A 12,407-nucleotide genomic window follows, 5' to 3' on the forward strand; every position below is an offset into this window, starting at 1 on the left:
ATGTGTGCAGTTCAGATAGGGACCGCGCATTTTGAAAAATCTCCAGTTACAGGTACAGTAAAACCTCAGAGTGGTGAACACCTCAGGAATGGAGGTTGTCTGTAACTCTGAAACGTTTGTAACTCTGAACAAAACATTATGGCTGTTCTTTCAAAAGTTTACAACTGATCATTGACTTAATGCAGTTTTGAAACTTTACTATGAAGAATAAAAATGCTGCTTTTCGTTATCTTAATTTACATGAAACAAGCACAGAAACATTTTCCTTACCTTGTCAAATCTTTTTTTAAACTTTCCCTTTGTTTTTTAGTAGTTTACACTTAATACAGTAGTGTACTGTATTTGCTTTTTTTTCCCCTCTGCTGCTGCCTGATTGCATATTTCTGGCTCCAAATGAGATGTGTGGTTGACTGGTCAGTTTGCAACTCTGAGGTTCTACTGTAAGTAACTTCCATTTCTCTGATCTTGAATCATTTAAGTTTTTAAGAAGAGCGTAGACAAATATCTGTCAGGGATGGTCTAGGTACACTTAGTCCTGCCTCAGTGTGTGTGGGGTGGGGATGGACTAGATGACCTCTTAGGGTTCCTTCCAGCCTACATTTCTATTATTCTTGTAGCTCTTTTTCTGAACCCTTTTTAATATGTCAACATCCTTTTTGAAGTGTAGAAACAAAAACTTAACAATGTATTCCAATAATAGTCTCCTTAATACTACATTCAATGGTATTAATACCTCCCTATTTCTTCTCAATGTTACCTTGCTTATACATCCAAGGATCATATTTGGTCTCTTAGCCACTGCATCATGCTAGGAGCTCAAGTTCAATTGGCTATCCACCAGGACACCCAGAGTACGGGAGTGCATCCCTGACCATCTTGGCTAATAGCCATTGATGGACCTATCCTCCATGAAGTTATCTATTGAGCCCTGCATAGATACAAATATGTGCATCCACATCTGGTCCACATCCGCAGGAATAAACTTTTACCTGACCGCAATCAATCCTCCCTCTTTTAGATTTACCTGCATTGGCATCGGCACATCAGCTGTTTTGGAGCCAGCAGCCCTCCATTAGCTGTTGAGCCCCTGCCTCCCCCCCAAACAGATGATGAATTCTACCCACCTAAACTGATCAGTCCGCCCTCCCCTTAACAGCTGATGAGCCCTTGGAGCTGCCTCTACCGCCTAACAACTGATCAGCCCCACCCTCCTGCCTAACAGCTGATGATGAGCCCTCCCAGCTGCCCCTCCCACCTAACAGATGATCAGACCTGCCCTCCCCCTAACAGCTGATGAGCCCTCTGAACTGCCCCTCCCGCCTAACTGCTGATGAGCTATTGAGCCCTGCCAGCAGCCTGACTACCCGACAACGATCTGTGAAAAATGGTCTGCGGATATAAAGCAGGTATCTGCAGATTTGCAGAGCTCTAGTTATCTAAGTCTTTTTTGAACCCAGTTATACTTTGGCCTTCACAACATCACCTGGCAATGAGTTCCACAGGATGACTGTGCATTGTATGAAGTACTTCCTTTTGTTTGTTTTGAAACCTATTGCCTACTAATTTCATTGGATGACCCCTGATTTTAGTGTTATGTGAAAGGATAAATAATACTTCCTTATTCACTTTCTCCAGCCATTCATGATTTTATAGACCTCTATCATATCCCCCCTTAGTTGTCTCCTTTCCAAGCTGAAAAGTCCCAGTCTTTTTAATCACTCCTTAGTGGATTTATATAGTGGCATTATGATATTTTCTCTATTATCTATCCCTTTCCTAATGGTTCCTAACATTCACCTAGCTTTCTTGGACTGCGACTGCAAATTGAGTGGATGTTTTGAAAGAACTATCCACAATGACTCCAAGATCTTGAGTGATAACTAATTTAGACCTCCTCATTTTGTCTGTATAGTTGGGATTATGTTTTCCAATGTGCTTTACTTTGCATTTATCAACATTGAATTTCATCTGCCATTTTGTTGCCCAGTCACCCAGTTTTGTGAGATCCCTTTGTAATTCCTTACAGCCTGCTTTGGACTGAACTATCCTGAGAAATTTTATATCATCTGCAAATTTTGCCACTTCACTGTTTACCCTTCTTCCAGATCATTTATGAATATGTTGAAAAGTACTGGTCCCAGTACAGACCTCTAGGGGCACCACTATTTACCTCTCTCTGTTCTGAAAACTAACCAATTATTCCTACTTTGCAGGCATTTCACTTTTGTGACTATACCTTTTAATTTCCATTTAACTAGCTTTCTCATTTTTGTGGAGATCCCCTTTCTGAAGTTCAGTGCTGCAGTGGTGGGCTTCCTTGGTATTTCTCATCCCCTCCCCCTCTCAGATGTTAAATTTAATTATATTATGCTTACTATTACTGAGCGGTTCAGCTATCTTCACCTCCTGGACTAGATCCTGTGCTCCACTTAGGACTAAATCAAGAATTGCCTTTCCCTTTGTGGGTTCCAGGACTAGCTACTCCAAGAAACAGTTGTTAAGGGTGTCTAGGAACTTTGTTCTCTGCATCCCATCCTGAGGTCACATGGCAATATGGGGATAGGTGAAATCCCCCATTATTACTGAGTTTTCTATTTTTATAGCCTCTCTAATCTTCTGGAGTATTCCACAGTCACCATCACCATCCTGGTCCGGTGGTTGGTAGTATATTCCTACTGCTATATTCTTTATTATTCAAGCAGGGAATTTCTATCCATAGATAATCTATGGTACAATTTGATTAATTTAAGATTTGTATTATAATTGACTCTGTGTTTTCTTTCACATACAGTACCACTACCCCACCAGTGTGACCTACTCTGTCATTCCTGTACATTTTGTACCGTGGTATTACCATGCCCCATTGATTATCATCGTTCCACAGAACTTCTGTGACCCTTTTTATATCAATACCCGCATGTACCAGGCATCAGTACCAGGCATTCGAGTTCAAACATCTTAATATTTTGTCTTCTAGCATTTGTATACAAGCACTTACAAAATTCATCACTTTTTAGTTGTCTGCTTTCATCTGATGTAATTGAATGTGACACTTTATTTCATTTGACTTTCTTTTCAGTTCCTACCTGTACTTATCAACTTGTATCCTCTCGTCTTTACTAGGATTTAGAGAATCACTGTTAACTGATCCTCCCCTAAGGGATGTCTCTATCTGAACCATGTGCTCCTTGCACCTGTCAGCTTTTCCCCAGCCCTTAGTTTAAAAACTCCTCTACAGTCTTTTTAATTTTATATGCCAGCAGTCTGGTTCTGTTTTGGTTTAGGTGAAGCCCATCCTTCCTATGTAGGCACTTCCTTTCCTTAAAGGTTCCCCAATTCCTAATAAACCTAAACCCTTCCTCATTATGCCATCATCTCATCTATGCATTAAGACTCTGCAGTTGTGCCTATCTAACTGACCTTTCATGTGGAACTGAAAACATTTCACAGAATGATACCATGGAGGTCCTAGACTTCAATCTCTTACCTAGCAGCCTAAATTTGGCCTCCAGGGCCTCTCTCCTATCCTTCCATATGTCATTGGTACCTATGTGTATCATGATCACAGGCACCTCAACAGCACTGCGCATAAGCCTGTCTAGATGTCTCAAGAGATCTGCAAACTTTGCACCTGGCAGGCATTCTTCAAAGAGAGGAGGTTTGTACTGAGTCCCTTTGCTGCATGAAATGGATGTAACTGTAGGAATTTTTTGTGCTCCAATTTGCAGGACAAATACCTGCACAATTCATGTTACTCTTTTACCAAGGTATTATCTACACTGCTGCTGGGAGTGAGCCTCCCAGCCCAGGCAGACAGACCTGTGATAGAGGGGCTAGTGCTAGCATGCCAAAAATAGCTGTTTGGATGTTGAGGCACCAGCAAAGACGAAGGCTAGCCACCTAAGCTTGGACCCAGGGTGTGGTATGGGCTTGAACTTGGGTGGCTAGACTAAGCTTCACTGGTGCCTCAGCATCCAAACAGCTGTTTTTAACACACTAGCATTAATCTGTCTGTCCAGGCTGGGAGGATAGCTCCTAGCTGAAGTATAGACATACCCTGTTTCTCCATTCATATACAGTTGATTGATTCATTAAAGTAAAATCACTAGCAGTTAGCAAGGCAGAAGCGCCCCTAGAAATTCATAACTAGGACATTAACAAGACCAAGAGTTCTGTTTCCTTCTCAGGAGGTGGTTGGACATGAAGCTGTGAAGGTTGGATTTCCATTCTGCGATAGGCAGGTAGTCCTAGCCGGCTTGTTTCCAAGTTGAGTACAATGACAGCTTATGTGGAGTTGATCCCCTCTTTGTCTTTGTACATGCACTCATTCCACCTCTGGCTTCTCAACTACTAGTCTCCCTACTTAGATGTATGTTCAGTTTGTCTTTCTCTTTTACCTTCTCTTCACCTCCAGACCTGAAACAGGATTTAACCTGTTAATGGTAAGATAATCAGATGCACCAGGAATTACCTTAGTTTTCACCCTCCAGTGCAGTAGTTACTTTAGGCCTTAAAGTAGCAGACTGGGATGCCTACCTTCATCCCATGATGGTATAAGAATGCTCATCCCAAGAAGAGCTCTCACTCTTGAAGGACTTACCTCGAAATTGGAATAGTGTGGCATGACCTCTTGCACTTCAGTCACATTCTGAAAGGCAAGGCAATAAGAGTTTAGACAATAACAAAGATATTTGCATATGTCAACCAGGCCACGGTGGATGATGCAGACACTTCAGCCAAAGGAACAGCTATGGCCATTGTTATGAGGAGAGACTCATGGTAACAATCTTCAGGTTTCCCAAGAGAGGTGTGGAAATCCAGGATCTGCCCTTTGATATGATCAATCTGTTCCATGAGAAGACAGATGAATCTCTTCACTCCTTCAAGAACTCAAGGACAGATATTCACTCCCTAGGCATTAATACCCCAGACCCTATGAGAAAACATTACAGGCCCTCTCAGCCCTTTTATTATCAATGTCATCAGGAACCACCATTTAACAGACAGAGAGTTTATAGGCCCAGGAATGCAGCCCCTACAATATCTACCACCACAGTGCACTCTGACCCTAAACCAAAGAGTTTCTTTTGGCAGGACTGTCGAGAACCCTGCCCTTTATTGATGCCACATCATTCCCCCACCTCAGATTTTTAGAGGCTGCCTTAATTAATTTTCCTGCAACTTGAGGGTCCTAATGACCAACAGATGGGTTCTGGAAGTTATTCATGGAAGCTTTCTAATTAAGCTTTTGGCAACTCCTACCCACAAACCTTCTTCCTTCCTTTTCAGGGACCACTCTTATGAGGAGATTCTGCACCAGCAAGTGACTCTAGGGAGTCCTAGAAAGAGTTTCTCAACATCAAGGAAAGGGGTTCTACTCCCCTTACTTTTTGATTTCCAAAAAGAATGGAGGATGGAGGCCAATTCTTTGACTGAATGTATTCATCCAAAAGATAAAGTTCTGCATGATCTTTTTGGCATCAATAATTCCCTCCACAGAGGTGGGCAGATGGTTTGCGGCACTCGACATGAAAGACACATACTTTCATATAGACATTCAACCATTCCACCGGAGGTTCATGAGTTTCCTCTTCAGTCTAGGCCATTACCAATTCAGAGTCCTCCCTTTTGGACTAACCACAGCACCCAGTGTCTTTACCAAACAATTTTTTTTCCAGTGGTGGCAGCTTGGATGAGAAGAAAGGGATTCGTCGTCTTCCCATACTTCACTGATTGGCTTCAGATGAGCAGATTCTATTAAGTCCAGTGGCCAAGCCAAGTCCTGCTTAGTCTACTGCCCTCCCTAGGTGTTTGCATCAACCATGAGAAATCCACATTGACTCCCACGAGGTCCATAAACTTCATAGGGGTAATGTTGGACTCATCCACAACAGAACTTCCAGGCCATGGTTGCTCTCATGCACCACATCACTCTCAGGTTGCTCTCACTTCAGTTAGAATTTGCCTTTCTCTCCTCAAGTACCTGGCCTCATGCAGACAAGTGATGCCATTTGCCAGGCTCCATCTTTCTTGCCTACCTTCTGTTGGTGTACTTGCCAGAGAAGGTCAACATCAACAAATAAGTGACAATTCCATCCAAAGTTTTGAAGTCTCTTTTCTGGTGGACAAAGCCCAAAAAGGTTGAGGTGAGGATCCCTTTCTTCCCACCCACTCCTGAGGCAACCATTGTTACTAATGCCTTCCTTTTAGGTTGAGGACCTCACAGGGGTAATCATACAGCACAAGACAGCTGGATCCCTCGGGAGTCCAGAATGCATGTCAACTTACTAGAACTCAGGGCTGTCCATCGAGCCTACAAAGCCTTTTTTCCACTCATCCAATCCCAACGTGTCCAAATTATGTTGGACTATATGATAATTGTCTTCTATATAATTGTCTTCACTGGTGAAGTTCATACCCCAGAGGGACTTAATTTCATTCTTTCATCTCTCACCAGACCTCACTGCAAACCTCTAGCAACATATGCTTTATGGCCCATCTGTCTATGAAAATGGCTTTTCTAATCGCCATAACATCAGGCAGAAGAGTTGGTGAGCTGGGGGTACTCCATGGTGGACCTGCCATATACTACCTTCCATACAGAGAAGGTCTTTTTACACCTCCACCCAAAATTCATCCCTAAAGTAGTTTCAATGTTTCATATGAGTCAAACTATTCTCTTACTGGTATTGTTTCCTAAACCACATGCCTCAGATGAAGAGATGAGGATGCATTCTCTGGACATTCGTAAGAACAAAAGACATTAGGAGGACACCTAAAATATTTGTTTCCATAGCAGAGAAATCAAGGGGTCAAGTTATATCTGCCCAGAGGCTTCAAAATGGATCTCTGGTTGTATTATCCTTTGCTACCATTTAGCTCACATCCCTCACCAGAGCGTAAGCAACCTCTGCTGCATCTCTGAGAGATGTACCTCTACTTAGAGATACAAAGGGCAGCTACCTGGAACTCCTTGTACACCTTCATGAGACGTTATGCTTTGGTATAATCTTCTGCTGTAGATATAGCTGTGGAGAGAGCAATATTACAGTCAACAATCACTTCTACATCCTCACACACACCTATTGTTTTGTTTGACCACTGCTTGTTAATCTCCAACATGTGGAATACACATACGGATCATCACTCGAAGAAGAAACAATGATAACATACCTGCAACTGAAGGTTCTTCAAGATGTCTGGTCCCTATCTGAATTCAGTTACCTTCCCTCTGTCTCCCTTGCTGTGGATTATCTGGATTTTCAGAGCATGAGGAGAGCTATGGCACATGTGTAGACAAATGGACACTGCCTGCAAGAAAATACCAGATTCAGGCACATGGTGCGCATGCATACCCACATATGGTATACAGATAGGGAGCACACATCTTGAAGAACCTCCAGTTACAGGTAAATAACCTCCATTTCACTGTTTACACATTTTCCCGCAAGCCGAAATGGTGGAAACTGTAATGTAGTCAAGGTTAGGAGCAAGATTAAATGACACAGTTGTAAAATGGCCAATACCTGTCTACACTGTTGCTTCCATTTTTGCAACCGTTGATGGAGGAACTGCACTGATGGTGAACTGTGTCCCATTGCTGACAATGTAAATGCAGCTACAAGGTCATAAGCTGCCGCATGTATACCTTCTCCAGTGAGAAAAGAATGTTGAAGCACAAGTGTTTTACCCATTAAACTGAATATGGTGTGGTGTTACTAACAGTATGGAATTATTGTACAGCCTTGTTATATTTCAAATTTACTAAATTCTTAATTCCAGGTCCACAAGGTTGGTAGATGTGCGCATATGTGTGCGTATAAATATGATTGTCTCCAGGCAAATTCCATTAAACTACTTCCTCATAAATAATCATTTAAAAAAAAGTTACGCTCCTTTTCTTACTCACAAGATAGAGTAAGCTTTTTTTCTTTCTTTAAACACTGTAAATGTGTTACTGCTTCTGGTACTAAAAATGCCTTACTTGATATATTTTCACATATTGAAGTCCAGTATTACTGATATTGCCACTTGGTTACCATTTATTGTTAATTTACTGCTTTCATTATTTTTTTTTTAGAATGTAATACATTCCTTGCACCCTGAAAAGTGCAGTTAAGCAATACAATTATTTTAAAGATGAGATGATGCTGAAAGAATAAACAAATATTTGTTTTCAGTGTTGTTGTATCTGTGTTGGTCCCAGAATATGACAGACGGTGTAGGTGAGCTAATATCTTTTATTGGACCAACTTCAGCGGATATATGGTATTCAAGATAAATAACAATTATTTTGCTGCTGGAGCAGTTTAATTGAATCCAGGATATGGCCTCTGATCTGAGAGAGGCTATCATTCAAGCTTATGCTCAGAGGGTTTATTGTGGAAACATTTAATTATTCTGTTGGGAAATAAAGGTTTACCTAAAGTTACCTAAAGGTAGGGCTGCTTCCTCATTGTGCCAACAATTTGAAGAGGGGATAAGTCAGAATGTTCTAATTGAACAAGCTAGAAGTTGCAGGAACATGAAAATGGAACTGGTGATAACTGAAGGCTAATTACCTTTAGATAGCAATTAGGTCACCAGGTGTTGAATTATATTAAGTAGGGACTGGGAAAGCATCAGTTAACATTTTTCTTTTTCTGCCAGGAATGGGAGTGGAAGAACACTGCCTATACTTTTTACACCTAAGAGAATACCTTGAGTCTTTCCAGGAGTGATATTAAGATAACACATGGTTCAATTTCCAAATTATGTATCCTCAAATGCACTCTTGCATTTCCAATCAAGCACTTATCAAAGTGTGTATTTGGAAAAAAAAAAAAAGAGGAAAAAAGTCTGCAAAAAGCCAATTGCATATGAAACTGTTCTTTTTTTAGTCTCCTTTCTTTCCTTGCCAACGAAAACAATTATATTTGACATTTTTTGGGATATTAACTGTAATAAACTTGCTGTGATTTGGTAACATGTAAAGACAGAATCATGTTTTCATTTTAAGAAAATCCCCAGAAACAATAATGTCCTGAGAAGTTTAAGGAGGCTTATCCTCTAGCATGGTAATAATTTGCCCAGTAGATAATCTCGACTACATCATTGTGTAATGTCTGGTTAGTATTATTTTGTTTGTTTGTTTGGATTTTTTTAAGAAAGTGAGAAGTTCAGTGTTGTAATTATATTGCATTATTGGTCTATGGTAGTGATTTGCAAAATTGCTTGTACTTTCTAAATAAAAAGTTGGGTTAAGTCTCTCTTCTCTGCATAGGCAGGCAAGGCTGTCTTCTGCCACAATCAGGTTTCCCAAGGACTCTACCATCTATCACCTACAGTCTTGTGCCATGACATGGACTGTAAATGTTTAATTTTCATGTGTATTATGTTGTAACATGTTGGCAGCAAACTTTTTGTGAAATTTTTTTAAAAATACATTACATCTCCCTATGTTTGATCTTTTTTCCCCCAATTCTATCCCTTTACTCAATTTTTCCATTCCTTCTTGTGTTTATCTTGGTGTAAATTTTGCTTTCAACTTTTTTTTTAAAGTTTTCTGAGTTTAATCATTACTAAAATTCTTAGTTTCCTCTTCAAATTATTCCTTTGATCACTCATTTCTCTTCAAGAACCTTTTCTGACTCTGTGACGTATTGGGCACAATCCAGACTAGTGGGGGCTGTGTCACCCATGTCCTGCAGTTGTGGGCGCCTTACAATGCTGTTATTCTCCATATTCTTCCATTTTTCCATTCAAAAGTTATCTTCAATCCAGTATGACTTTACTCTTGCTGCAGAGATCTGAGGATAGAGCGTGTCTCTTCTCTTGCACTGGAGTAGATGGGTGGTCTTTCTGGTGTCGCCAACTCTTGTGATATTTTTGAAATATATATGTGGCATTTTTTCTTAAAGCCTCTGCTCCTTGAGTCAAGTGATTATGTGAAAATCTTACCTTTAAGTAAGTTTCTAGCCACCATGGTTGAAAAATAAAGCTTGAAACTGTGACTGGACTATACTATACTATGAAGGCTCATAGACTAGAAGGTAAATAAAAGGAACCCCAAACTTATTTTTAAGCCAATCTCAATTTTGTTTTTTAAGTCTGGACTCTCACGCTGTCTGGAGTGGCTCAGAACTGTGAGTGCCTACCTCAGGGCAGACATCCCAAATTGGTGGTGTGTTCTATAATTAGATTTCACCAAGCCAGTGATAGATGTAAACTCCTGGATCACTATACCGGTCATACTATGGAGTCATAGACAGTCCTCTTAGACTCTCCAGTCTATCTGAACTTTGTGATAAAATGGTTACTTATACCAAAAATCACATCACATTTAGGTTGCTTCCAGTCCCAAGAAATTAGTCACTTACCCCAGATCACTTGGTACTATAAATTTTACACCAAAGACAACTCTGGTAGCCAATTCTGTGATAAACTAACTAAAGGTTTATTAGCTAAAAAAAAGAAATGAGTTTTTGAAAAGTTAAAGCAAGTAAAATATATGCACAGTTTGTAATTCTAGAAGGTGGCAGTGATGTAATAAACTGCCAGTTTCCCAAAAGTCTTTTCAGGGTACCCAGATCTCTGCTTTGCATCTGGTACTCTTCCCCGTAAGAGTCCAAACAGTCCAGAGATCCAGGATCTTTTCTTGAATCCAGACTTATAGCTTCTTCTCACAGAAAACGAGTTGACAGTGTCACTACTCACATGGGCTTTTCCTTTGATGATGGAGAGTGAGGAATGCATTTTGAGTCTTTGACCTCCAGTCATCACACACAATGACCACTTGCTTTAAAATTAGCACTTTTCTGGTAAAGTTCTTCATTTGCATTCCACAAGGCTTCTTGATGGGTTATTTAGTTACAGGGATATACACAATGTAAATGTTTGCTGCTACATTATAATGGGATACAGGTAAGTGAAAACAATGCAAGTAACATCCCACTAGTTTTCATGAAGTTTAACACAGATACACTCCTCTACATTTAATAATCACTTTGATCTATATGCTAATACACAAGTGAATTGGCCTAGGGGTCTGGCATGAGCTGGTACCTGGTCTGCCAGCATCACACTGACTCATGACTTTTGAAAGGTTGGAATTGGCAATACTGCTAATACAGCAGGGGTCTCTCAAGTCTATAATCTGCACTCTGCTCTTAGCCAATTAGCAAGGACAATTCCAGTCTCAGAGCAAAGAGCAGTATTATGGTGGTACTCACCAATTATGCTTTACCTTCAGACCTGACAATATGAGCAGAACTGACCAGGGAAGCAACCAGTTTTTTGGGAATACAGATCTTGGATCCACAACCCCACCTTTTATTTTGTTGGGTCAAGCAAGCCCCTTAATTGAATAATTGAATAGAATAGAATTGATGAGCACGCTTTAAAATAGTTTCTATTGTCAGTATCTCATGTGCCACTGGTCAATCAGTAAAAAGAAAATTATTTATAGCCCCTCCAAAATGAACTTTTTTGAAAACTAAAACGTGGTTGGAAGCAATGTGTGTGTGGGGGTGGGGGACAAGGGGGCGTTATAAATTGTTTTTCAAAGATTTTTGTATTCTTATAATTCTATTTCCACATAATTTTCTCTGTCCCATCCCCTCTTTTTCTTTCTTTTTTAAACAGATGAAACATGTAGAAGATAGGCTTGGTAAAAATGTACAAGAAGAGGTGCTCCTGTTGTGTCTTGGCATCACTTCAGGGGTCGGCCGATTGATCTTCGGCAGAGTTGCAGACTATATTCCTGGTTCAAAAAAAGTTTATTTACAGGTACAGCTTCTGCATGATGATTCAGTAGACTGTCAGCTTTGTTGACCTTTTCGTACTCTGCTAGTTAATATTTTTGGCAAGGAAGATCTGAGCTGGTGATTAGAGCTAAGCAAAACCATTCATTTTCATTTTAAATATACAGTATGTGTGCAATTAAAGTAAAAAATGATGTGCACATGTTTGCTGTCACTAACAAATGTAAACTTTTTCCTGCAGAAAAATTGCAGACTTGACCTATTGAGAAATGTAATTTTCATGAGAAATTTCAGAGAAAAACAGCTTCTTCTCATGTGAAATAGCAAGACTTTTGTGCATTCCAAAACTGACTTTCAATTTCATTGGGAAAAATGGGAAGCAAAATGACTGTGATATTTGCCTTCTTGAAACCAGAATTATTCACTAGTTTCACCAGCATTTTTTTCGGTACAACTCTAGTGGCAACACATGAAGTGGTGTGCCACTCATAAGAACTAGTGTGATTGCATGAAACCTTACTTATTTGAGGCACGTGTTTCACTGTTTTTGGTATGATATCTTCCTGCTGTGTGCATTACTTTTCCTCTGAGTTAGAGAGCATTTCAAAGCAGGCTGCTTGCCTGCTCTGCCAGGTAGAAGAGGGCACTAGAGTTACAGGAAAATGC

At 40.2% G+C, this 12,407-nt stretch overlaps 1 protein-coding gene across 1 annotated transcript in view; it reads left to right on the top strand.

Annotated features, from left to right (window-relative positions):
* The window catches only part of SLC16A10 (solute carrier family 16 member 10), a 146,168-nt gene that overhangs the window by 120,648 nt on the left and 13,113 nt on the right, over positions 1-12,407 (top strand). The window contains exon 4 of the mRNA XM_067546603.1: positions 11,623-11,766. Coding sequence (XP_067402704.1) covers positions 11,623-11,766 — 144 coding nt within the window. The remainder of the gene's footprint in view (positions 1-11,622; positions 11,767-12,407) is intronic.

The sequence above is a fragment of the Emydura macquarii genome, unplaced genomic scaffold, assembly GCF_026122565.2.
Source record: "Emydura macquarii macquarii isolate MOO-44397 ecotype Brisbane River unplaced genomic scaffold, CSIRO-AGI_Emac_v2 contig_1146, whole genome shotgun sequence".
In the NCBI taxonomy this organism is placed as follows: Eukaryota; Metazoa; Chordata; order Testudines; family Chelidae; genus Emydura; species Emydura macquarii.